This window comes from Bos indicus x Bos taurus, chromosome 2 (genome assembly GCF_003369695.1).
Source record: "Bos indicus x Bos taurus breed Angus x Brahman F1 hybrid chromosome 2, Bos_hybrid_MaternalHap_v2.0, whole genome shotgun sequence".
Classification (NCBI taxonomy): Eukaryota; Metazoa; Chordata; class Mammalia; order Artiodactyla; family Bovidae; genus Bos; species Bos indicus x Bos taurus.
The window spans coordinates 125,757,771-125,784,059 of NC_040077.1; the positions used below are offsets into that span (position 1 = coordinate 125,757,771).

The 26,289-nt window shown below is 55.0% G+C and overlaps 1 protein-coding gene across 1 annotated transcript in view; it reads left to right on the forward strand.

Moving 5' to 3' along the window:
• The window catches only part of SLC9A1 (solute carrier family 9 member A1), a 52,099-nt gene extending 29,433 nt beyond the window's left edge, over positions 1-22,666 (forward strand). Inside the window, exons 2-12 of the mRNA XM_027519325.1 lie at positions 8,988-9,448; positions 12,716-12,966; positions 13,894-14,111; positions 15,251-15,453; positions 17,229-17,318; positions 17,775-17,845; positions 17,970-18,143; positions 18,362-18,476; positions 18,642-18,743; positions 20,152-20,224; positions 20,811-22,666. Of these exons, the coding sequence (XP_027375126.1) occupies positions 8,988-9,448; positions 12,716-12,966; positions 13,894-14,111; positions 15,251-15,453; positions 17,229-17,318; positions 17,775-17,845; positions 17,970-18,143; positions 18,362-18,476; positions 18,642-18,743; positions 20,152-20,224; positions 20,811-21,157 (2,105 nt within the window). The 3' untranslated portion in view covers positions 21,158-22,666. The remainder of the gene's footprint in view (positions 1-8,987; positions 9,449-12,715; positions 12,967-13,893; positions 14,112-15,250; positions 15,454-17,228; positions 17,319-17,774; positions 17,846-17,969; positions 18,144-18,361; positions 18,477-18,641; positions 18,744-20,151; positions 20,225-20,810) is intronic.
• The last annotated feature ends 3,623 nt before the right edge of the window (positions 22,667-26,289 follow it).

A 26,289-nucleotide genomic window follows, 5' to 3' on the forward strand; every position in this document is an offset into this window, starting at 1 on the left:
ATTAACTGGCCCAGAATCCTGATCACAGCCTCTCTTGTCAGGTCTCCAGGTGGGCCCGGCAGTCACAGTATCTCTCTGCTTATTGCTTTCAAGTCTCCTTGACCCCCCGCCCCCTCTGTCCCATTTCTGTCCTTCAGTTCAATTCAGTCGCTCAGTCGTGTCCGACTCTTTGCGACCCCATGAATAGCAGCACGCCAGGCCTCCCTGTCCATCACCATCTCCCGGAGTTCACTCAGACTGACAGCCATCCAGCCATCTCATCCTCTTTCGTCCCCTTCTCCTCCTGCCCCCAATCCCTCCCAGCATCAGAGTCTTTTCCAATGAGTCAACTCTTCGCATGAGGTAGCCAAAGTACTGGAGTTTCAGCTTTAGCATCATTCTTTCCAAAGAACACCCAGGGCTGATCTCCTTTAGAATGGACTGGTTGGATCTCCTTGCAGTCCAAGGGACCCTCAAGAGTCTTCTCCAACACCACACTTCAAAAGCATCAATTCTTCGGTGCTCAGCTTTCTTCACAGTCCAACTCTCGCATCCATACATGACCACTGGAAAAACCATAGCCTTGACTAGACGGACCTTTGTTGGCAAAGTAACGTCTTCGCTTTTCAGTATGCTATCTAGGTTGGTCATAACTTTTCTTCCAAGGAGTAAGCGTCTTTTAATTTCATGACTGCAATCACCATCTGCAGTGACTTTGGAGCCCCCCAAAACTAAAGTCTGACACTGTTTCCACATCTATTTCCCATGAAGTGAGGGGACCAGATGCCATGATCTTCGTTTTCTGAATGTTGAGGTTTAAGCCAACTTTTTCACTCTCCTCTTTCACTTTCATCAAGAGGCTTTTTAGTTCCTCTTCACTTTCTGCCATAAGGGTGGTGTCATCTGCATATCTGAGGTTACTGATATTTCTCCCAGCAATCTTGATTCCAGCTTGTGCTTCTTCCAGCCCAGCGTTTCTCATGATGTGCTCTGCATATAAGTTAAATAAGCAGGGTGACAATATACAGCCTTGACGTACTCCTTTTCCTATTTGGAACCAGTCTGTTGTTCCATGTCCAGTTCTAACTGTTGCTTCCTGACCTGCATATAGGTTTCTCAAGAGGCAGGTCAGGTGGTCTGGTATTCCCATCTCTTTCAGAATTTTCCACAGTTTCTTGTGATCCATACAGTCAAAGGCTTTGGCATAGTCAATAAAGCAGAAATAGATGTTTTTCTGGAACTCTCTTGCTTTTTTGATGATCCAGCGAATGTTGGCAAATTTGATCTCTGGTTCCTCTGTCTTTTCTAAAACCAGCTTGAACATCAGGAAGTTCACGGTTCACGTATTGCTGAAGCCTGGCTTGGAGAATTTTGAGCATTACTTTACTAGCATGTGAGATGAGTGCAATTGTGTGGTAGTTTGAGCATTCTTTGGCATTGCCTTTGAGCTATTTGAAATAGCTCAACTGGAATTCCATCATCTCCACTAGCTTTGTTCTTAGTGATGCTTTCTAAGGCCCATTTGACTTCACATTCCAGGATGTCTGGCTCTAGGTGAGTGATCATACCATCGTGATTATCTTGGTCGTGAAGATCTTTTTCAGTTCTGTGAAGACCTACAAGACCTTTTAGAACTAACACCCAAAAAAGATGTCCCTTTCATTATAGGGGACTGGAATTCTGTCCTTACTTCTCATGTGTTGATCATCTCCGAAGTTTGTTTGCCACATCACAAGGTACAAGGTGCTTCTGTGTCCAGTCCCTTGATTCTCACTTGTCTGCACACGAGGAAACCGAGGCCCGTCTGTGATTTCATGATTTGTCCAAGCCTCCTGATTACTAAAGGGCAGAGCCGGGCCTGAAACCCACGTTTTGATCTGACCAAGTCCTCTTTTCCCTATGCCTCAGGGAGCCCAGCGTATGCTGCTGTATTCTCCGCTGATTTATTAGCTAATTTCCCACCCAGACTGGATGTTCCCAGAGGGTGGGACGCTGTCTCCCCTGAGACGGGGACTGAAAGAGGCCAGAGATAGAGGTGCCGTTTGGAAGAATGATGGGGGAAGGCACAGACAGAGACTGACTCCCCCGGTGTGGGGGACGATTCCTCTCCAGGTACTTGGAACACATTTATTTTTGGCTGTTTTGCAGGGGAGGCACATTGCAGACTTGACTTCTCTTTCCTCTGATGCTCACAGGCTTAGTTTTCATTGATGCAGCCTGCCACAAAGACTAGAGATGGGGAGACCTGGGTTCTGATTCTGACTCTGCCACTTCCCGGCTCTGCAGCCTTGGGGAAGTCACTTCACCTCTCTGAGCCTCGGTTTCTTCATCTATTAAATGGGGGTCAAGATATGAGATAAAATGAGAGGAGATGTGAAAGTCTTGCATCCAACCCTCTTAAGTGTCCAGTGTTTTTCTCCTTCTCTATGCTAGAGATTATATCTTAAAGTGAATTATGATCTTACTGGGTGGGCATATTTTTAAAAAATTGTCTTCACAGTTACCCTGCTCACTGGGTTCTCAGGTTACTCATCATCACCCCAGTGACAGGAGGGACCAAGACTCAAAGACATGTGTAACAGGTACTGTGCCAAGTGATTTATATACACCATCTCATTTAATCTTGGCAACTCTCCTGTTTGGGTATTGGCAAAGGCTTGGTGAATTCAGCCTTGCTATTTGTCTTTTTCTTTCCTTATTTTTCATTCATCCCATTATCCATACATCCATTTGCGGGGTACTTGTAATACAGACCCTGCTGCTGCTGCTAAGTTGCTTCAGTCGTGTCCGACTCTGTGCGACCCCATAGACGGCAGCCTACCAGGCTCCCCCGTCCCTGGGATTCTCCAGGCAAGAACACTGGAGTGGGTTGCCTTTGCCTTCTCCAATGCATGAAAATGAAAAGTGAAGTCGCTCAGTCGTGTCCGACTCTTAGCGACCCCATGGACTGCAGCCTACCAGGCTCCTCCACCCATGGGATTTTCCAGGCGAGAGTACTGGAGTGGGGTGCCATTGCCTTCTCCAATACAGACCCTAGAATGGCTTTTTTCTTCCTTCTCTCTCTGGCAAACTTCTCTTGATCCTTCAAAGCCTAATTCAGATGATCCCTGCTCTGGGAGCATCACCTACTCTTGAAATCTCAGAGTCTCTTCCATCTCCTTCCTCTTTCCCACACTTCACATCTGAAAGTCAGTTTTGTCTCAGTTCATAAATAGTTAATGCCCACTCTATGCTGACAGCTGGAGACCCAGATGACTTAAAAAGTTCGCACCATTGCAGAGCTTAAAGTGATGTCCATCCTAAATGATGGACAAGTGTAACAGGTCGTAATAACATAGTGTGATTCACATTAAACCTGGTTTAAGCCTGGTTTTGAAGATTATAACAATAATAGAACCACTTTTTGCCAACATTGAAGGTAGCAGTGTTTGCCATTCTTTACCCTTATTAGGTCCTCTTAGGTTCCAGAAACCTTCTGAAACAGGCTTTTACATGGACGGGGAAACTGAGGGTAGGAGATGTAACTTGCCCAAAGTCACCAAACTAGTCAGTGACTACATCTGGCTTGTAACCCAGGGCAGAGTGGCGAGTGCCACACGTCTTTGTCTCTGCCGGTCTGGCTGCAAGCCTACTGAGGCAGCAGCTGCATCTGGACCTCAGAGCTGACTTGATGGTGGGAAGACTCAACACTGAGAAGAGTCAGAGCCTCTCTGATTCTCCTGCCCTAGGAGTTTAGGAGAAGACTGACCCCTTCCGGCTGAGAGGGGGCAGCCTTAAAAGATGGAAGGGTTCCCTAAGGTCTTTCCTTGAGCAGAACAGCTGTGGCAAGACTTCCCTGGAGAAGAGCTCATGGAAAGAAATACCACCTCCGGTCCCCTGGGAACTGCTTTGGGGCTCTTCAGTCCTGAGTTCTGAGGCGCCCCTTAGAAACAAAATAAGAATAAAACCAGGGATAATGTGGCAAGTGGCTGAGAACCCAGAGTGGCGCCAGACTGCCTGGATTTGAATTGGTTGCCAGCCACTGGACTTCGAGCAAGTTGCTTCGCCTTTCTGTGCCTCAGTTTCCTCACTGCGGGGCTGATGGCTGTGACGGCCAGAGCCTGGTGAGGTGCAGGTGAGTTAGACATAGCAGAGCAAGCTGCTGTGAACTGTCGAGCGCCAGGCTCTCCTTGGGAGGGATCAGCTTTCATTACTGTAGCGGAGCCTGGTTGCTGGGGCAGTTGAAGAGGGAGTTAAAGACATGGAGTCGTTGTGCAACCGGGAATCCCTTGGGACCTGGCCGAGTTGCAGCCCCAGAGCAGTCCTCAGGCCAGGAACTAGGGCGGTAGAGCCCCTCATGTGCCCCTGGGTCCCTGCTGACCCAGCTCTGGGGGGCCAGGGAGGCCCCTCTTCCTGGCACACCCCTCTGACTGCCAGGCCCGGGGAGAGATGCGGCCAGTGGGGTTGAGCTATCCCTTCACCCTGGCAACCAAGGGTGACGTGGAACAGTCTTGCCTGCTTGCTGCATGGCGCCCAGTCTCAGCAGATGGGGACGGTCTGGAATGTAAATAAAACGTCCTCACAGTGAAGTACAGAGAGGCTGCTGGGGACCAAGAGCCCCTCATCAGTCTGCAGCTAAGTCGCGTGCCGGTTCAGTTTACCTGTGTGTGTCAGAGAAAGAGTATGTGTGTGTGTCTGTAAGACAGAGAGGGCAGGTGAGCATGAATGTCTCAGAGCGTGCGTGTCAGAGACAGCAAGAATGTAGGTAATTGTGTGCATGTGTGTAAGAGAACGAGTGTGTCGTCAGAGTCTGTGTGTGAGAGCATGTCAGAGAGTGAAAGCGGGGGGAATGTGCGTGAGAGAGTGTGTGTGTCAGACAGTGGGCAGAGTGAGTGTGTGTCAGAGCTAGAGTGAGTGTGCATGTGTGTGTGCCCCCCATTGCCCAGCTGTCACCCACTCCGGGCAGAGTGAGAAACACCACTCCCCTGCCCCCACCTCTTCACCTAAAAAGGGAAGCCAGCCCCAAAGTCGGCGGTTTCGCCCCGTGGCCGGGAGATGTTGAATTCCAGACCTCTTCCTCCCGTCCTTGCTCTGGGAGGTCTGGGGGCTCCAGCAGGAGGCCGTGTGGCTCGAGCGATCCCTGGACTTGAGCTTCACGGGTCCTCACGGGGGGACCGGCCGTGACCTGACAGATCGCCACCCCTCTCTGCATCTCAGTTTCCCCAACCATGTGATGGAGGATCTAGGTGGCTTCTGAGGTCCGCGTCGGCTCTCACGGCTTGGGTCTGAGTCTTGTGGCCTCTGCCCCACCCCTGATTCCATCCTGGTGACATCACCACTGTCACAAGTTCAGGCCCAGAAGTTTTGCCTCATTTCGTGGCATCCTGAGGTCCTGTCTCAATGCTGGGTCTTGGTCAAGGGCCCAGAGGCCCAACTGTCCCCCTTTCACTTCACTCAGTTTCTGGGGTACAGGGTTGGGACAGCAGGTGGAGGCAGGGCCTCTGGAGAGGGACAAGTCAGAACAGGCCATCAGGCCCCCTTCCGCTTTGCCTGATGACAGAATCCGCCCCTCCCCCAGAAGCTATTTTCCAGTAATGTGCAGCCTACCCACAGGCCAGGAGCCAGGGTGGATCCCGGACTTTCCTCCCCTCCCATTCCCTTGCCCATCAGGGCTCGTGATTCTGCTCCCCGAGAGGCAGGGCTGACACAGGAAGACCTGGGGGTTTCTGCTCTGGGGACAGGGCACCAGCCCCAGGTACTGTGAGGACCGACTCACTTGAAGTGAGATGCTCTGAGCTAGAGTCGAACTCCTCCCCTGCACTCTGGGAAGGCTACTGAACCTTGCCAAACCTCAACTGTCTCTTCTTCAAAATGGGGACAATACCTATCCCACAGGGCTAGGTATTGTGAGGACTAAAGACGTGACATATGCCTGGCTCCTGGTGCACCTTTAGGAGTAATGAATGTTCTTCATGTTATTGCTCTTGGAGTGTTACGCACACACACAGTCATCCCTCTGCTCCCCCAGTGGGCTGAGGCTTACTGGTCTCTGGTGCATTGCCTGGCACTTCCTGCAGCCAGGAAAGCTCTGTGGATCGGATGGATGGCATAGAGGGTGGTGAGGCAATTTCAAAGCCTAGCAGTCTGGGTGGAGGTGAACACTGTCCTCCACTTGCCCTGAGCTGCCTCTTTAGACTCTGTTTACTCCTGTGGCAGCTCTTGTTGCTCAGCTTCTGGGGTGGCGGTGGGGCGTTGAGGAAGTCAGCTGGCTGTCTGACTACTGATCAGCATGGGGGTTTCTACTGATCGGAAAATGCAAAGGGCTTGGCCAGGACCCACGTGAATCTCTATAACCTGTCTAGGGAGGGATGTTCCTCTTCCTTCCCAAGCTTCCCAAACCCCCATGCTGTCCGTCTTCCCTCAAGGCAGATACAGGTCCCAGGTGTGGTGCCATTGTCCTGTTTCACTGCGTCTGCCTGCGTTGTCTGACCTCACTGGGTGTTGGGGAGAAAGAGGAATCCAGGTCATGACTGTGGGTCAAAGGTTATGATGGGGGACACACCAGAGGACTCCTGCTCTAGCCCAGGCAGGCAGGGGTGGTCAGGGAATGCTTCCTGGAAGAGGAGGAACCAGAAGGATATGGTGTCAGCCACATACAGTGTGGGTAGAGGAACAGTGTTCTGGGCAGGCAGACTGGACTGGGCAAAGTTCTGCAGGCCAAAGAGGGTGTACCTCACTTGAGCGAATTGAAAGGAGTTTGTCAAGGTTGAAACCTAAGAATACGCAGTCGGGGGAATTCCTCGGTGGACCCGTTGTTAGGATTCAGTGCTTTGACTGTGAGGGCCTGGGTTCAATCCCCGGTCAGGGAACTAAGATCCTACAAGATGCATGGTGAGGTCAAAAAAAAAAAAAGAAAGTAGGGAGCATGAGACATGAGCAAGACCTGATGATGAAGGGCGTGCTGAAAGTTTGGACTTTAATCTTTAGAGCAAGGGAGACTTGGACTCAACCTGACTTAGCCCTTCGCAGTGTACCAGCCACACGAACCCTGAGGGTTACTGACAGACAAAGACGGATGGGCATGGCAGGGTAAGAGGAGTGGACTTTTCCGCAAAAGTGGTGACTTTCTATTTTTGCCTCACTACCCGGCATGTGAAATCTTAGTTCACTGACCAGAGATTGAACCCACACCCCCTGACACTGGAAGCCAGAGTCTTAACCACTGGACCACCAGGGAAGGCCTAAAAGCTGTGACTTTGGGTCAGGTCTGTTTTGAAGTGTCCTGGCCTAGAATGGGGATGTGTATTTTTTTTTTTTTCCAACATGATTCGATTGTATCTTCTGGGTGCTTGGCCCTGTCACATCCAGGCCCTGGGTGCTTGGCTCTGGGCCTGGATGGTATACTGAGTCCTGACTTGTTGCTGGCACCACCCCGATCAGTACCTGAGAGCAGGAGGGCTCTGGGCCTGGGGAGCGATGTTCCTCTTCCTTCCCAGGCTTCTCCAGGGGTAAAGAGAGAAGAGGCCTGGCCAGACAGGTTATAGAGATTCACGTGGGTCCTGGCCAAGCCCTTTGCATTTTCCGATCAGTAGATACTTGTTGAGCGCCTCCTGTATCCCCGACCCTGGGGACATAATCATAAACAGAGATGGAATCTGCCTGCAGAGAGTTTACAAGCTAAGGAGGGGAGGAGAGCGAGAGCTTCCACCTCGAGCAAAGTGGCAAGCGGACCATCCTAACCAGGCGGACCTTGGGGGTTATGTCCCAGGTCTTCTCCACCCACCTCCTCACCCAAAACAAACCAGAGACCCATGAGCAGCTTGGGGGCGGAGCTGGCATTGAGAGGGGCCCTCTCTGAAAGGGATTTTTGCCACTTCCCTGCTTGGTGTTTGGAAACAAGGGGGCCGGCTGCAGAGGGTGGCCTACCGCTGCTGCTGGCCAGAACCTGGCTTGGGGAGACAGTTGGTGGGTCTCAGGCAGAGGGGCATTTTCACCTTAATGGGGAGAAAGGAGGGAGTGACTTAAAGAAGGGGGCATTTGATAGAAGCTGGTGGGGTCAGACCTGGGTTCTGTCCTGGTTCTACTATTGATGAGCTGTGTGACCTTGGGTGAGTCCCTTCCCCTCCCTGAGCTTCAGTTGCCCCTTCTTTAAAGTGGGTGGAATTGGGTGAGAAAGAGGACGGCAAACAGGTTTTGTCTCACGCACAGAACCCATTGATTGCTGTCGGCTTCCTGAGCATCTCTCTGGGCTCAGCGGGAAAGCACTCGAAGCTGGGATTGGAAGTCGCTGCATGCGTGCTGCACGTTTGCAGGCCCCGGGCAGTATGATCCCCAGGTTCCTTCCTGCGCTGATAGTCTTTGATTCCTCTGTGCTCCTTCCTGTCTCCTGTGTCACTTCTCCACCGACCATTGTCTGCCTTTTGCTTCTACGCCTCCGTGATGGGGAACTTGATGTCTTCCCTTAAACAGAATTCTTCGATTGTTATGCCTGGTCTTGAGCTTACATCCATCTCCATGAACTTGTGCCTGGACAGATGACTTGGGTTCAGGTGTTAGGTAATGCCCTCAGGATTGCAGATGGAAGTTGTGAGAGGGGAAGGCACCAGAGAAGGACCCCTACCCTAACCTGGGCAGACGGGGCAGTCAGGGAACTGGGTGGTACTTGGAGCCTTGGTAATCGGTGTATAATTTCTGCTTTCTGAAGGCATACAGACCTGCTTCTTTCTCCTACTTTATGACAGTGACAGGGAGCCTCTGTATGTCCTTTGAAAAAAGCACTTCAACAACATCATCATTTAGTTTACACATCAGTTACGTATAAACATAACCCATAACTGCATTATATTAGCCTGTGAGGCTGGTGTTATCAGCTCTAGGCGAGGAGGCTGAGGCTCAGAGAGTAACAGAGCGGCCCCCTGAGACCAAGCCTGAGCCCCTCTTGGTCCTACCCCTAGCCTTCAGCCCCAGCCATATTCTGTTCTCCTGGCTCCCCTCAAGCCCACGGCCTTCCGTTATCTCACCCTCTGCAGGTTTCCACGTGATCCCCACCATCTCGAGCATCGTCCCGGAGAGCTGCCTGCTGATTGTGGTGGGGCTGCTGGTGGGGGGTCTGATCAAGGGCGTGGGCGAGACGCCCCCCATCCTGCAGTCGGAAGTCTTCTTCCTCTTCCTGCTGCCGCCCATCATCCTGGATGCTGGCTACTTCCTGCCGCTGCGGCAGTTCACGGAGAACCTGGGCACCATCCTGATCTTCGCCGTGGTGGGCACGCTGTGGAACGCCTTCTTCCTGGGTGGCCTCATGTACGCCGTGTGCCTGGTGGGTGGCGAGCAGATCAACAACATCGGCCTTCTGGAGAACCTGCTGTTCGGCAGCATCATCTCGGCCGTGGACCCCGTGGCCGTGCTGGCCGTCTTCGAGGAGATTCACATCAACGAGCTGCTCCACATCCTTGTGTTTGGGGAGTCCCTGCTCAATGACGCCGTCACTGTGGTGAGAGGCAGGGGCCACGCCCCGGGGCACGCAAGACCCAGACCCAAGCCCAGGTCCAGAGTGAATCCCACATCCCCCGGCTCACGATAGTAAGACAGCAAGTGTCCAGCCCTGCCTGCTATGTGTGGCCATCGTGCTGGGCACCGGCAAGGATTATCTCAGTTATCCTCCTGACTACGTTAAGAGGTGCTTCTTAGTCTCACTTTGCAGAGAAGGAGTCAAGCTTAATGAGGTTAAATAACTCAGTAGAATAGATAGAACTGAAATTAGAAGCCAGGTCTATCTGACTGCAGGGCCTGAGCTCGGCCTGACCAGGTCGTATGCTCTGTCCCTGATGCACTCTGATATGATCTTGGTTAAATGACTGATCCTCTTTGTACCTCAGTTTACCCTTTATAGACCAGTTAGTCTCTGAGGGGCATTTTGGCTTTCTTGGTAGCTGTATCTTAAGCTAGGGCTTCCCAGGTGGCTCAGTGGTAAAGAACCCACCTGCCAATGCAGGAAATGCAGGTTCAATCCCTGGGTTGAGAAGATCCCCCAGAGGAGGAACCCACACCAGTATTCTTGCCTTGGAAATCCCATGGACAGAGAAGCCTGGTGGGCTGCAGCCAGAGTTGGACATGACTGAGCATGCATGCGTACACACACACACACACACACACACACACACACACACACACACGTGTCTTAAGTTAGAGTTTAATTTGTGCAGAGTTTGGGGGCAACATTCATGGAAAGGAACCTTGTCTCTAAAACCTCCAGAAGGTGGCAAGTAAAGTGGGTCAGTCTGGGTTGGCCACTTGCTTACTGTGTGACCTTAGGCATGTGACTGTACCTCTCTGGGCTTCACCTTTGACAGCTGGGATGTGGCAGAGTAGTCAGTGCATTCCTGCCAGGTCTAGCGAGGACAGACACCCCCACCGCAGGGTCTGCACGTGGCAAGGCTGTGTATGTTTCCACATACCCTTCCTCCCAGCCGGCTTCCTCAGGAAGCAGGTACGTGTATGTGCACACCCGTGTTGTGTTGTGCAAACACCTACATCCCCCTCCTGGCTGGACCCCTCAGGGAGCAGCTGCCCGCACAGGAAAACTCATGGACCCATGTGCACGCCCTGTGCACGCTCGCACACGCACTCCCGCCTCACTCCCAGCCGCTCAGGAAGCCGCACCTCAAAGAAGCCACCAACGGTAGTGGTCGCCTGCCAACAGCCTCGGCTTCCTCTCCCGCTTCTTCCCCTGGCGCCCTGTCAGCTCCTCGTGAAGCCAGGGGAGCCGCGGGCTGGCCCATCTGTCCTGTCTCCTCGGGCACCCACCCTTGCCCACAGCTGCCACGCAGGCCTGTTTCCCCCTCTGGAGCAGGGACCGTTGTCCTGAGCCTGCCGTCCTCCCGGGGCTCTGACGGGAGTCACACTCACTCATACCTGCAAAAGCAGTGGGTGCCAGAGATGAAGCCCTCCCCAGAAGATCTGGGTGTATGTTGGGGTTCAGGCTGGCACTCTTGGGGAACAGTGGGGCGTGGCTGCAAGAGTGGATGCCCCCATCTGGCCACCGTGGGTCCATGGCCGTGCCTCCCCGAGACAGGGGCAGTGGTGGGAGTCATTGCTCGTGTTCTGTCTGATCATGTATTGTCTCAGCTAATCTACGCAGACTCCATGAAGTTAGCACGGTGATTTTTCCCAGTTTTTCGGGTGAGGGAACTGGGGCACTGGGAGATTAAGGAACTCATCCAAGATCATAGTAGCTGATAAATGATATACCTGGGGTTCAGATGTACACAGTCTTGAGTCCAGAGTCCAGATGCTTAGCACTATGCTACTCTGCCTCTGTAGTCCCAGTGACAGTGGTGCCGGGCCAGAAGTGAGGACCTTGCCCTCTGCACCTGCCCCATCGGCCCAGGCAGTGCACTTTAGGGACCTGAGCATTTCCTCAGGCCAGGAGTAGGTTTATGTAGCCCAGGGCTGAGAACGCACTGCCAGAGCCCTGCCCCGTCTCCCAGATGGCTGTGTCCAGGCACACGGGGGACTGGCCAGTGCTTGGCATCTCCCTTCCCTGCCTGGCCCAAGTCGGGCCCTTTCTAGAGCTCTGGGCGTGGGTGTGAATGCCCCATTACCCAGATGGTAGGGCTGAAGGCTGCCCCAAGCTGTGTGGCCTCAGGCCTTGGCCCTGGAGCAAAGGTGCCCTGCTTCCACATGTGGCCCAGGTACTGGGGGCTTGGGAGGGTTTGTTTCGGGGATCCCCAGGTCTTCTTCCCCACTCCCTCTCCATTCCTTCAGCCTGGACACTCCCCGGCTGGTTTCCGGGCAGAGCTGTCTGGGAGAAGGCCAGGCAGACAGCACCGAAGAGGAGGTAGATAGAAACTCAAAGCTGGATCCCCAGGGAGGCCATCCACTGCTGGCAGGGACCAAGCTCTGGGCCCAGTTCTGTTGCTCCCAGGCGGGGGTTGGGGGGTCCTCTGGCACATCACTTCACCATTCTGAGCTTTAGTTTAGCAAGGGAACAAGCATCTTTAGCCTGCCTACCTCATGAGGCTGTTGTGTGGCAAACAGGATGACCATAATCAAAGGGCTTTACAGTGTATGAAGTGCCACTTAAAGTCTGATGGTGGTGTTACAATGACCATTTATTTCCCCAGCCCAGAGGTGGGGAAGCCGTGGAGAGCCTCTGGTTCCATAGTGCCTGAACTCGGTGGTTCATTGCAAACCCCTGGGGGCCTTGTTGAACAGAGATTTCTGGGTCCCACTTCCAGACAATCCAAGTAGAGTATGGGCTGGCCGAGTGTATTTTTAGAAAGCTTCAGCAGTTAAGAAGTCCTATTCTAGTTCATTATCTGAATTTCCCAGCTTTGTGCTAAAGGAAAGACCGAAATCCAGGCAGGGACGTGCACGATGAGCTTGGTGAATAGCAGCTAATGCTGTGATAGGCAATTTGCCCTCATTAACTAATTGAATCTCACAGTAGCCCTGTGAGGTTGGTACTATTGCCCCCATTTTCTGGACAGGAAAACTGAAGCGCAGGGAGATTGAGTCATTTGCCCCATGTGTACAGCTGGGGAGCAGCAGTCAGAATTTCAACCCAGGTGGTTTGGCTGCAGAGCCGGTTCTTTCTCTGCACAGCCCACTGCAGGCCCAAAGACCCTCTGGGCCCCAGACCCCTCTGCCACCTCTTGGCTGTGGTCAACAGAGGGGACAGAATCACCCTGGGTGACCCCCAGGAGCCATGGGGCAGGGTGCTCACCCCCCTGCCGACCAGCCTGCACACCCTTCCCAGGTCCTGTATCACCTCTTTGAGGAGTTTGCCAACTACGACCGCGTGGGCATCGTGGACATCATCCTCGGCTTCCTGAGCTTCTTCGTGGTGTCCCTGGGTGGGGTGTTCGTGGGCGTGGTCTACGGGGTCATTGCAGCCTTCACCTCCCGCTTCACCTCCCACATCCGCGTCATCGAGCCGCTCTTCGTCTTCCTCTACAGCTACATGGCCTACCTGTCGGCCGAGCTCTTCCACCTGTCAGGCATCATGGCGTGAGTCTGGGCGTGGCGTGGAGGCGGGGCCCCAACTCAGATCCCCCCGGGCTTGGAGGGTCAAAGGGAGCTCCCCAGGGCCCAGCCCCCCAGATCCAGGCTTCAGGTCTCAGGGCTGCCCAGAAGCACAGAGTGAGGCTTCTGGAAAGCCTCACCCCAGCCATTTCTTCCTTTCTTTTGTTACAAAGGGAGCCCCTTGGCAGTCTCCGGACACAGGCACTCGCGCCCACTACTCCTCTCAGCAGCTCTAGTGAGGGGGCGCGAGGCTTCCCTTGCTTTGGGGGTCCTGAGGCCCCAGCTGCATCTTGCAGTTGGGGTTGGGGGGGCGGCGGGGAAGTTGTGCTAAGGTGCTCCCGCTAGGAGAAGTCACTGGAAGTGTCAAGGCTGGATTGGGGGATGGGGATGGAGGGTGACAATGAGGAGGCTGGGCCAGCGGGAGTGAACCCCAAGTGTGGGTGCCAGGCTGGGAAGGGCTTGGGCTGCCGCCCGGAAGACAGCTCTCTGTGGGGACCCCCGGGTGTTAAGGGGACCCCACACTCTGGAGGATAAACCTGTGGCCAAAGACGTGACCCCTGTCAGGTGGAGAGGCTGTGTGGCCTCGGGGAAAAGGCCCAGGCTTAGGAGCCGGGCAGAACTTCTTTTGTTCGTGTCTTAGCTCTGCCACTCCCTGGCAGTGTGACCGTGGGCAGGTGACTTTATTTCTGCATGTCTCAGATCTCTCGTCTGGAAAATGCCAGAATACACCAGTGTCTGCAGGGTTGGCTGAGAGTATTGAGAACAGGGGTTGGAAGCCGGCAGAGGTGTCTGACCCATGAGAGGAGCTCAGGTGCCCGGCCCCTGCCTGCCTTTCTGGCGCTGGAGGCGCCCTGGGAGGGTGTGGCTCGACTTTGAACCCCGCTCCCCGCTCTTTCCTCCCCTGACCCCCAGACTCATTGCCTCGGGCGTGGTGATGCGCCCCTACGTGGAAGCCAACATCTCCCACAAGTCCCACACGACCATCAAGTATTTCCTCAAAATGTGGAGCAGCGTCAGTGAAACCCTCATCTTCATCTTCCTGGGCGTCTCCACTGTGGCCGGCTCCCACCACTGGAACTGGACGTTTGTCATCAGCACCCTGCTCTTCTGCCTCATCGCCCGAGTGCTGGGTGAGGGGCCGGGCCCGGGGAGGGGTGTGTGTGCACGTGGCAGGGGGTGTGTGCGCGTGGCAGCCGGGTGCATGCTATGTGTGGAGGTGGTGGGCTTGGCTCCAGGCTGCTCCTGGTGCCCCCGTGGGATGGGGGGCTTCCCCATTCCCTCTCCCTGCAGCACTGAGGCCCTTATGGGCCCTGGAGGGGACAGAGGGCCACGCTTCTGGGGGTAAACAGTCATGATGTGCGGGTGGAAGAGGCATCAGCAACCCTGGGACTCTGAGCCAGTCAGTATCTGAGGAGAGGACTGAGGCCCCCAGGGCCAGATCTGTGTTCAGGTCTGTGGTCTTTGCACCTCCTCTTCCCATGCGTGACTTTGGCACTTGCGGAGTCTTCTGCAGAGCCTCCCAACTGCTGCTGCCAGCCCCAGGGCACCCCTGGGCGCCAGGCCTCAGGCCCTTGGGCAGCTGCTTCACCTCTGGATACATTGGATACCTCAGTGACCATGTGGCTTCTGCCCGTGGATCTCACCTCCTCTCTGAGGTTAGGTCTGGGCATGGCACTTAACTTGCTGTACTGTCTTAAAAACCCTTTCATCCTGGGCCTCATCCTCTGGAGATTCTGGGGCTATGGGGTTGAGATTGGACTCCATCCTCCCTCTGCAGTTTTTTTTTTTCTGGCTATGCTGCACATGCGCTCTTAGTTCCTCAACCAAGAATCGAACCCGTGCTCCCTGCAGTGCAAGCATGAAGTCTTAACCACCAGACTGCCAGGGAAGCCCTAGCATTTTTAAACAACTTTTTATTACAGAAAATATCAAACACATAGAAAAGTAGGCCCCGTGTACCTATCATATTTAATTGGTATCAACTTGTAGCCAGTCTTGTCTCATCTCTTTGCCTGGTGCCCTTCTGCCCTCCAGCTCCTGGAGGCCTCTATAATGTCTCTAAAGTGTACACAGGTTGAGGGACCTCCCTTAAAGATCCACCCAACTCTTGGATTGAGGGATTAGGAGCACCTTGGACTGAGGGACCTGAGATATGAGTTAGCTGGGTGGGTTTACCAGTGGAGGCTTCCTCCAGACAGAGAAAATCTCCCAGCTGCAGAAGCCATGAGGGGCCGGGACAACCTGACCCCTCGCTTCCCCTCCCTGGCAGGCGTGCTGGGCCTGACCTGGTTCATCAACAAGTTCCGCATCGTGAAGTTGACCCCCAAGGACCAGTTCATCATTGCCTACGGGGGCCTGCGAGGGGCCATCGCCTTCTCCCTGGGCTACCTCCTGGACAAGAAGCACTTCCCTATGTGTGACCTGTTCCTCACGGCCATCATCACCGTCATCTTTTTCACCGTCTTTGTGCAGGTGCTGGACAGGGCGGAGCAGCCCTGCCCGGGGGCCCTGACTCTGCCAGGAAAGAGGAAGCACATGACCGAGCGGGGCGGGGGGTGGGGGTGGCGGGGAACATGGGTTGTAGTTCCAGCTCCATCAATACCTCGTGTAGCCCTGGACAAGCCAGTCCACCTTTCTGGGCCTCAGTGTGCTCAATTGTAAAGGGAAAGTTTGGTCATGCGTCATTGTGGAGTGATCCTGCCCAGCTCAGTTAGGAGCCCAGGTAGCATTGAGAGGGATAGGTGCAGTCAGCAGGACCATGAAGTTCATGGTAGGGATTTAGGGAAGTGGTTTAATATCTTAGGGTCTCAGTTTCTACATCAATCAAATGGGGACAGTAGCACAACATGGCACTCCAGGACTCTTGCCTGGAAAATCCCAGGGACGGAGGAGCCCGGTGGGCTGCAGTCCATGGGGTCGCTAAGAGTCGGACACGACTGAGTGACTTCACTTTCACTTTTCACTTTCATGCATTGGAGAAGGAAATGGCAACCCATTCCAGTGTTCTTGCCTGGAGAATCCCAGGGACAGGGGAGCCTGGTGGGCTGCCGTCTGTGGGGTTGCACAGTCGGACATGACTGACGCGACTTAGCAGCAGCAGCAGCAGCCGCACAACATGGGGACTGGAAAGGTGAAACGACCCCCGAGCTGCGCCGTAGGAGGTCGTTAGCCAGAGCTCTGCTGCTGTCAGTGTGACCCTGGAAAGATGCTCCTCCCATCTCTGGGTCTCAGATCCCCATCTGTGAGGTGGGGGGACTGGACCAGATGATCCTGAAGAATCCTTGCAGCTGCTGGCCGTGATTTCTGTGCATTTGAACAACCAGGCTTCGCTGAAACCTCACCCACCCCTTGAGTCCCTGAGGGAGCCCAGCCTGAGATGATGTAAATCATTTCTCGTTGTCTGACCCGTGACTTTGGGCAAGTGAGAAACACTTCATCTGTGTGCTTGTCCATGTGTTTCTCTACCACCTGCTCCGTCTGTCCTGGATAATAACCCTGGACAAGCCCTCAATGGGAAACATCATTGCCTTCTCCAGAGAACACAGCGTAGAGCAAACTTCTGAGGCTGGACTTGTCTTCTGTCTTTTAAAAGGAGAAGAGGCTGCCTCTTTGATCATCTTGCCCTGCCTCCATCTTCAAAAATACTTTACCACCTTGATTTTGCAGTTGGTTTACTGAGCCAGTTTTTAATGAATGCAGCATTGAGATAGGGACCTCCCTGCCTGAGTTTGAATCCAGCTTTACTACTTCTGTGAGACCTTAGGGAGTTACTTGACCTCTCTCGGTCTTAGTTTCCTGATCTGTACAATGGGGACAAGGAAGGGGTCATCGTAGGTATTGAAATGCTAATTCCAGTAAAAACACCACTGGCCCTGGCACTCGACAAGCGTGCAGTTAGATGAGCTACTGCTGTCCTTACTGGGTCCTTCTGGGTCAAAAACGTGCAAGGGGGCCAGAGCAGAGGTGGTCCTCCCTGTTACGTGACAGAGCACATTTGTGGTGGAACTCACACTTGAACTCTGGCCCGGGCTAGCTGACCTGTGTGTGAGTCCCTTGGCTGGATATGAACCCCCTGGCTATGTCTTCAGGAATAAGTGGGCTTAATATAACCACAGCTTGGCTGTTGGGAGACTGGGGACGTCAGAGCAAAGGGCATCCCAGGCTCAGGGACCTTAGGGTGGGGGACCTCTGTGGTCTCCCTGCCAGGGTGGCAGAACTGGAATGCCTGACACCCACCCGCCCCCCAGGGCATGACCATTCGGCCCCTGGTAGACCTGCTGGCTGTGAAGAAAAAGCAAGAAACGAAGCGTTCTATCAACGAGGAGATCCACACGCAGGTACCGGCAGCTGGGCCTGGGCCCTGTGTTGCAGGAGGAGGCTTAGGGAGCTAGGGGTCAGCTAGGCCTTGCATCCACATCCTCAGTCAGCCCTCCTCCCTCATCCAATGCCTCCTGAGGTCACCGGGTCACCCCATAGGGAGGGGTGGTGTGAGCAGCCAGGAACCTGAGGAGGGGGCGTCATGCCGCCTCTGCCTCTGCAGGAACCTGGCCCAGGTGCTGGGCACAAGTGGGTTCAGAGAAGAGGGTTCAGCTGGGCCCCAGAGGCAGAGGGCTGGAGGGGTCCACAGGGATTCAGGATGAGTGGGGTGTGGGCGCCACCTCCTGGCTGCTTCTGGAACTACAGGGCTGGGTTGAGCAGAGCAGTGCTGGGGTGGAAGGTGGGGGCCCACTCAGGAGTCTTGGTCCGGGAGGAGCCCAGTAGTGAGGCTTGACCTGGCCCTGGGCACGTTTCAGTTCCTGGACCACCTTCTGACAGGCATCGAGGACATCTGTGGTCATTACGGCCACCACCACTGGAAAGACAAGTAGGTGGCAGGCCTGGTGGGCAGGAGGGCGGGGAGGGGCTGGTAAGGGTCTCCCCCGCCGGGGGCCTGGGCATCTTCCCATTGCAGGAGCCAGCTTCACCCATCTCCTCCTGCCTCCCACCAGGCTCAACCGGTTTAATAAGAAGTACGTGAAGAAGTGTCTGATAGCCGGTGAGCGCTCCAAGGAGCCCCAGCTCATCGCTTTCTACCACAAGATGGAGATGAAGCAAGCTATCGAGCTGGTGGAAAGTGGAGGCATGGGCAAGATCCCCTCGGCCGTCTCTACCGTCTCCATGCAGTGAGTGCTAATGGCCAACCCCGGCCGCGTCTGCAAGCCACACGCTGAGCCCTCAATACCCACCTGGAGCGGGTCCCTAGGTCACTCCACCGGGCGGGCGGATCATACTGAGGACCCAGGCTTGGTGCACCCAACCGGATCATCCCCAGGGGACCCTTCTGGCCCGGCCCAGCCCCCAGAGTCCCAGGAATTGTCTCATCTGTGCCCCGTTATCCCAGGAACATCCACCCCAAGTCCCTGCCGGCCGAGCGCATCCTGCCAGCACTGTCCAAGGACAAGGAAGAGGAGATCCGCAAAATCCTGAGGAACAACTTGCAGAAGACCAGGCAGCGGGTGAGGGGCTGCCCCTGCCCGGCCCACTTCACTTACTGCAGAGGAGGCCCCCGCCCCCACCCCGCCCCACCCGCCTCCGCTCCACACGCCCAGAGCCACCCCAGCCCCTCCAGGCCCAGCTTCTGGGCCCTGGCCGGGCCTGCCTGACAGCTGTTCCTCCCACAGCTGCGGTCCTACAACAGACACACGCTGGTGGCCGACCCCTACGAGGAGGCCTGGAACCAGATGCTGCTCCGGAGACAGAAGGCCAGGCAACTGGAGCAGAAGGTATGTCCGAAGCTGGAGCCGGCTCCTGCCTTTCTCTGGGAACCTGGGCTCTTCCTCTGCCTGCATCACCCCCAGCCAGCCCTCTGGGAGACAGAGCCACTCCCATCTGGTGTTTTGGCCTCCCCCAGTGTTCTCGCCTGGAAAATTCCATGGACTGCAGCCCTCCAGGCTCCCCAGTCCATGGGGTTGCAGAGTCAGACACAACTTGGCAACCGAACACACACACATACCCCCCATGTGTTTCAAAGGCTGAGCCCCAGGGAAAGTTCCAGAAAGCTGCTTTCTCCACCTCTTCTCCACTCAGAGCAGCAAAGAGGCCCCCCCTTCCCCACTGTGTCCTTGGGTATCAGATCTAGAAGAGCCTGTCCATGTGCTCTAACCTCTCATTTTCTAGTGAGAAAACTAAGGCTCAGAATCAGAAGGCAAAGACACGCATGCCTCCATTCATTCGTTAAGGAGAATATTTGCGGAGCTCTCCTTAAGTGCCACGCGGCAGAACTGCCTCCGTGAATCGGGTGGTGAATCAGCCCAGTCCCTCCCTTATGGAGCACACAGTGGCCCCGGGCAGAACCGGAAGTGCAAGGGGCTCTGAGCACCTCAAACAAGGAAGTGGTCAGAGTGCGCTTAGGAATGAGAGTCACAGGGGAGGGAGTGTGGTCAGGGGAAGGGCCAGGCAGAAGGGAAGAAACTGCATAAGTTCCTGACCACACACAGGGGGCTCAGCTTTCAAGGAAGCTCGTTAATGGCGTTAAGGGTTTGGGCTTCCTTCCAAAGCATGGAGAAGTCATGAAGGGTTCTCAGTAAGGGAAGCACATGGGAAGGGGTGCGGGTGGATTAGGGGGGTGGCAGGGGGAGGGGAGGAGCAGGCAGAATTCAAGGGACATTTAGGAGGTTGGAGTGGCAAGACTTGGTTACCAGTTTGAGGTGGGACCGAGGGAAGGGGAAAAGGAGCCAGGGGTCATGTCTGGCCTTTGATTGGGGTAGGCGGGTGGGGTGGTTGAGGGGACACGGAGGAAGGAGCAGGTTTTGAAAGAAAAGAAGTAGCTGAGTTCAGTCATAGCGTGTTGCACTGAGAATCCCGGGGGTCATCCAGGGCCCGGGTGACATTCCTGAGTTGATGGTGGGTCTGTCCTTAGGGGCAGATGAGGGCCAGAGCTAGAGGCTGGGCTGGTGTCCCCACGGGAGAGGTGGGACAGTGTGGGGGTGTCCAAGGTCATCCCAGAGCTCGACAAGAGGCTGGGCCAAGCCCTCAGGACCCAGCACTGGCCCAGGCTCCACGGGTATGGGCAGAGTAGGTGTGGGCACCCCGGGCACCCAAAGGAAGGGTGTGCGGCCACCGGCCTGGGGCGCCATCCAGAGGAGCCGCCTCTGCTCACCCCACTGCCCCCATCTGCTCTTCCTCTGTCAGATCAGCAACTACCTGACCGTGCCGGCCCACAAGCTGGACTCGCCCACCATGTCTCGGGCCCGCATCGGCTCAGGTGAGGCAGGCCGTGGGGGCCCGGGGAGGGGCCTCGAGGCTGGGCATGGGCCTCAGAGAGCCTGCAGGGAGGACTGGCTTCTCACGGGCCAAGCCGTGAGCTCCTCCTATGTCAGGTGGAGTTGGGGGTTCAGCAGAGGGGGGCCCCCAGAAGAGTAACCCTGCCGTCCTCCCCAGGGAAAGAGTGCTCCACGAGGGGGCTCACGCTGAGGAGCTGGGTGCCCACGGGGAGGCCAGAGGGGGCTGCACTGTTGGGCTCTCTGACATGTGGGGGACCAAGGCAGGCCTTCCAGGACGGGGGACTCAGGAGGGAGCCTAAACTCTTTGTTAGAGCAGGGACTCCTATGGGAGCCCCAGGGCTGAGCAGGGGTGCACAGTCCTACCTTGGAGAGCAGTCCGAGGGGAGGAGGAACTATTGGCCAGGTGACAGGATTCATAAAAGGCCCATTTGGAGTGATTTGAAGCATACCAGGATGACTGCACTCACAGGCAGTCTCTTTGGGAGCCACTGGCGTGGGCAGAGGTGGGCCACACACTGGGAGGACCCAGGGCCGGAAGCCAGCATGCTCCTTGCTCTTGGTTTGCAGACCCGCTGGCCTATGAGCCCAAGGCCGACTTGCCTGTGATCACCATCGACCCGGCCTCCCCGCAGTCGCCTGAGTCTGTGGACCTGGTGAACGAGGAGCTGAAGGGCAAGGTCCTGGGGCTGAGCCGGGATCCGGGAAGGCTGGCTGAGGAGGAGGAGGACGACGAGGACCCCGATGGGGGCCTTACGATGCGGACCAAGGAGCCCTCATCCCCGGGCACCGACGATGTTTTCACCCCGGCACCGAGCGACAGCCCCAGCTCTCAGAGGATACAGCGCTGCCTCAGTGACCCAGGCCCCCACCCCGAGCCTGGGGAGGGAGAGCCTTTCATCCCCAAGGGCCAGTAGCACGGGGGGCCAGCGGGCGGTGCCCTCCCACCACGGACTCTCCCACCAGAGCTAGGGCTGCTGGCGGGGGGCGAGGGCGGGGTTCCCCTCCTCCTTCCCGACCTGAACTGGCCCCGGCCCTCCCCCACCGCATGGCAGCTGGGCCCACAGCCCCCACCGCAGCACGGCTTCCCCTTGCCTCCTGGGAAGCGCCCTCCCTCCCGCCAGAACTGCCTTCCAGATCCATCCATTGGAGGTGGACCTGCCTGGCTGTGAGGCAAACCCTGCCCCCTCCCAAGCCAAACTCTCTCCCTACCTGGACCAGGGCCTCTGAGTCCCCTAGACCTCCGCGGGGCCCCTCCCATTCCGTCACCCTACTCATTCAAGTCAATCTTAGTTTCTAACCAAAGAGCCTCTGGCTCAGCCTTGGTCCCTCCTGGGAAGGGAAGGAGCCGGGGCCTCCATTAACAGGGAAGAGACTAGGGGACCAGGCGTTGGACTTGGGGAGAGGTTGGGGACCGTGGCCATGCTGTCCCCCTGCCGGCTCTCACCCTGGCCACCTCACCTGACCTGTCCTTACTCAGAGCTGCAGGCTGAGGGCACCTCTGAGCTCTGTCTGGAGCTGGGACTCAGCTTCTCCAAACTGGGCTCCAGCGGGGACCACTGGGCCCTTCAGGGGCTGCTGATCAGAGTTCCAGAGAGTGCTGCCTTTTTATCTGTTTTGTTTGTTCACACTTCCATGTACGATTCTATTTGCATAGAGGGCATTCCTGTTTTTAAAACATTTTGAAACCTCTGCCTGAACAGAACTCCTGCCATCCTAACTCCAGAGCACCACACATCCGCATACGTGCCTGTCTGCCCAACACTTCCCCAAATCAGTCCTTTGTACACAGGGCTCTGATTTCAGAAATGACCTCACCACCCCCCATGCCCAACACACACACACACACACACACACACACACGGACACCCCATCGTGACTTTCTCTAACTCATAGATGCTGGGCCTCTTGGGACCTTCTTCTGGGCCTGGTCCTCAGCTCCTGCTGGCCTGTTCTCTCTCCTCCCCCTCCCCACCCCCATTGGCCCCTGGAACCTCTCTTGTAAGCACTGCTGTAGAGCCCTGTCCTCGGGGGGGCGGGGGTGTCCCCTGAGCATCTCCCACTGGCCAGGGCTGGTGGGTGAGCGGAGCCCTGGCCCCAGAGGCCTTTGCTCTCAGAAATACATGCCTACTCCCATGGCCACCATGGGCCTGGCCCAGGCCTAGTGATCTCTGTTCTTCTCTCTAGGGTACTCCTTTCCCCAGGATCGTGCAATAGTCAGAGCATCCCCTCCCCAGTGGCCTGGGCAGAGGGTGCTCACCTCCCCCTCCTCTCCATGAAAGTGCTGTTTTGGGCAGGAGTCACCATGCAAGGGTGACGTTGACAACCATGTTCAAAGCCACCACAGCTGCTGCCGCTCTGCCGCCTGTACAGAAGAAACCGAATCTTTTTCATATTCTAATAAATCCGTGTGAGTTTTTGATAGAGTTGAGGGCTGCTTCCTGGGAACCAGGGACTTGGGGGAGGAAGGTGGCCCAAGCACCCGAAGGACTTGGCTCAGTGGCCAGCACAGAGAGACACTTAGTCCATGTCAGGCGCTGGTGTGCCGATTCCCGCGGCCCCAGCACCAGGGGCACAGGCGCGAGCAGAGCAGAGCAGGAGGCTCCCAGCCCTCGGCTCCTTCTGACGCAGAGCAGCGCTCACCAGTCCTGCCAGGAAAGCCATGTGTGCGTGTCTCTGTGCGTGTGTCTGTGTGTGTTTGTTTATGTGTCTCTGGGTGTGTCTCTGTGTGTGTCTGTGTGTCTCTGTGCGTGTGTCTGTGTGTATCTATGTGTCTGTGTGTGTCTCTGTGTGTCTCTTTCTGTGTGTCTCTGTGTGTGTGTCTGTATGTCTCTGTGTGTCTGTCTCTGTATGTGTGTCTGTGTACCTGTCTGTGTGTGTCTGTGTGTGTGTGTCTGTGTGTATCTACGTGTCTGTGTGTCTCTGCATCTGTGTGTCTGTCTGTGCGTCTGTGTGTGTGTCTCTGTGTGTGTCTCTGTGTCTCTGTCTGTGTGTGTGTCTGTGTGTCTCTGTGTGTGTGTCTTCGTGTGTCTCTCTCTGTGTGTATGTGTGCGTGTCTGTGTGTCTCTGTGGGTGTGTGTTTATGTGTCTCTGTGTATCTCCATGTGTGTGTCTGTGTGTGTGTGTCTGTGTGTATTTATGTACCTGTGTGTGTGTCTCTGTGTGTGTCTGTGTGTATCTATGTGTCTGTGTGTCTCTGCATCTATGTATCTGTGTGCTGTGTGTGCGTCTGTGTGTGTGTCTCTCTCTGTATGTGTCTCTGTGTGTGTCTCCGCGTGTCTGTGTGTGTCTGTGTGTCTCCGTGTGTCTGTCTCTGTGTGCGTGTCTGTGTGTATCTGTGTGCCTGTCTGTGTCTGTGTGTGTATCTATGTGCCTGTCTGTGTGTGTCTGTCTGTGTGTGTGTCTGTGTGTTTCTGTGTGTGTGTGTGTCTGTGTGTCTCTCTGTGTCTGTGTGTCTCTCTGTGTCTCTGTGTGTATCTATGTGCCTGTCTGTGTGTGTCTGTGTGTGTGTGTGTGTGTCTGTGTGTATCTATGTCTGTCTGTGTGTGTGTGTGTCTCTGTCTCTCTCACTGTGTGACAAGGGAAGGAGGGGTGTTGAGCAGGACTTTTCCTACGTGATAGCCTAGGAGAGAACTATAGGATGAGCTGAGGTTAGCCCGGTGAAGAGCTTCAGCGAGTTCCCAAGTATTCTAACTGGGAGCTGCACGTGGGAACACCCTAGGAGCTGAAGAAAGGCTGGTGTGGCTGGGTCAGAGTGACAGGCAGGGAGGTGAAGGTGGGACCTTGCAGCCCACGGTCAAGATTTTGGTTATGCTACAGGCAAGGGAGAGGCTCTCCATTGTAAAGTGGGGACAGTAACCCCTGGATGGAACATGCTCAGGAGTGTAATGGTCTCAGCACAGCGCCTGGTGGGCTTAGTTCAGCTGAAGTTGGATCCATGAGGTGCACTTTCTGGAGCTGACCACCAGAGGGCAGTGAGGCCTTGGCACGCACCCCAGGCACCCCTGGGACCTGCTTTATGGAGGATAGCTTCTCCTTTGCCCAGACTTGGGACCTGTGAATGGAGCTGGTTTGATCCATAAAATCTGAAGTGATGGGTATCAAAAAGACCATAGGGAGGGACCACAGCATCCATTCCCGTAACAGTGTCCCAGCAAGAAATGGATGGAACACTCAAAGGGTTACTAAAGAACCTTCAACTAAGGAATTCTTTACAGAGGTGTGGGCAGGGTTAAGGGAACTTAGCAGGGATGGGACTCAAGGGGATCACACTACAGGAAGCTGAAGGGCAAGAGGAAGAAGTTGTTACTTCGGTGGGGGGGGAGGGGGGGCTGCCTTGCTGGAGCTGTGCTTGCAGGGATCAGAACACAGCCCCTGCCAGACAGGGAGCCAGAGGAGAAATGCTCTGACTTTGATCCTGCTGGCACCTCCCCTTGGTCAGACCCATGGGGAAGGGAAGGGAGGCAGCGGCTTCACTGAGCACAGTTCACACAGGTGAGCCTTCAGTAGGGGGACAAGGGGAGAGTGGATTTAGAGGAGGCAGAGCCATTCCTTTTCCTCCCCCTCACCATTCACTGTTGTCCTTCGGATGAAAAATGGGTGTCCCTGTTGCGTAACGGCTACAGAACTTCTGTTTAGAGTAATGAGAGAGCTTTGAAAATAGATCATGGTGATGGTTGCACAGATGCCACTGATTGTCCACTTTAAAATGGCTTGTTTTACGTTATGTGAATTTCACCTCAATTCTTAAAATTAAGGGTTTATTAAAGAAAGCTCATCCCTAACAGGAGGAAAAAAAAACCAGACTCATCAGCTCACCATATCCTTGTCTTACCACAGCATTGTTATCCTTCAGTCACACTCACCGGGAACCTAACTCAGTCATCATCAAGGCTCTTTCAGCAAGACAGCAGAGGAGGGATAACAGCAGAAACCCGCTCCAGACCCCCTTTGGGAGCTGGTCACGAGACCTGTGTAGCAGTCATGCCTTCCTCCTCCCGCCCCTCCCGTGGTCCTCTCACCAGCTGCCAGCACTTTGGCTGCTCTGGGCCTTTACTGTGTGTGTGTGTGTGTGTGTGTATCTGGGTCTTTACAGTGTGTGTGTGTGTGTACCTGGGTCTTTACAATGTGTGTGTGTGTGTGTGTGTGAGTGTGTATCTGTGTCTTTACAATGTGTGTGTGTGTATCTGGGTCTTTACAGTGTGTGTGCGTGTGTGTGTGTGTACCTGGGTCTTTACAATGTGTGTGTGTGTGTGTGTATCTGGGTCTTTACAGTGTGTGTGTGTGTGTATCTGGGTCTTTACAGAGTGTGTGTGTCCTAAGTCTTTATTCCTATGGAATTCAGGTTCGTATTGGTCTTCAGTTTGTTGGGTTGCCATTTCTCACTGTCGCTATTAGACGTGGGAGATCTGAGAGGCGCTCAGTCCTCTGGATTCTAGACATGGCCTTCCTGCACACCCTCCCTTTTCTAGATTCATCAGCCTACCTGGTACACTTGATCCCCTCTCTACATTTGAGTTAAGCAATACACAGAGCTCAAAATGACCAGAAGGAAGACTACTTGTGACTTCAAGGAACCACATCTGTGTTCCCTCCAGGCCCACTGAACACAAAGTCAAGAGAGGGAAAGCAAAAATTCCTCCAGGAGGTTATTTGGAATCACAGAAGAGCCACCCTCATTTCCACTGCTTGGTCCCCAGGCCTCTGCATCCAGGCTGTGAGAGAGGCAGAGCCACTGATTTTAAACTTACACTGCATCCCGCATGTCAGTAACCCAAGTCGTGGTCTCCCAGCTGGCACTGGAGGTCTCTATCGACTCATCTGCTTCTGAGCGATGGGACTCACTGTGTGTCCAGTGCTTCCATGGGCGAGACCACTGCTCTGCGCCTTTCACCAAAAAAGGAAAATAGGCTATGTGGGGGATAGCAGAGTGATGAACAAGCAAGTACAAAAATGACGAGGCTGGCAGAAGCACTACAGGCGGGGAAGGCAAGTCCATAGCAGGAATGCACATTTATTACCAAGAGGCAATAGATAACTGATCCTTTAT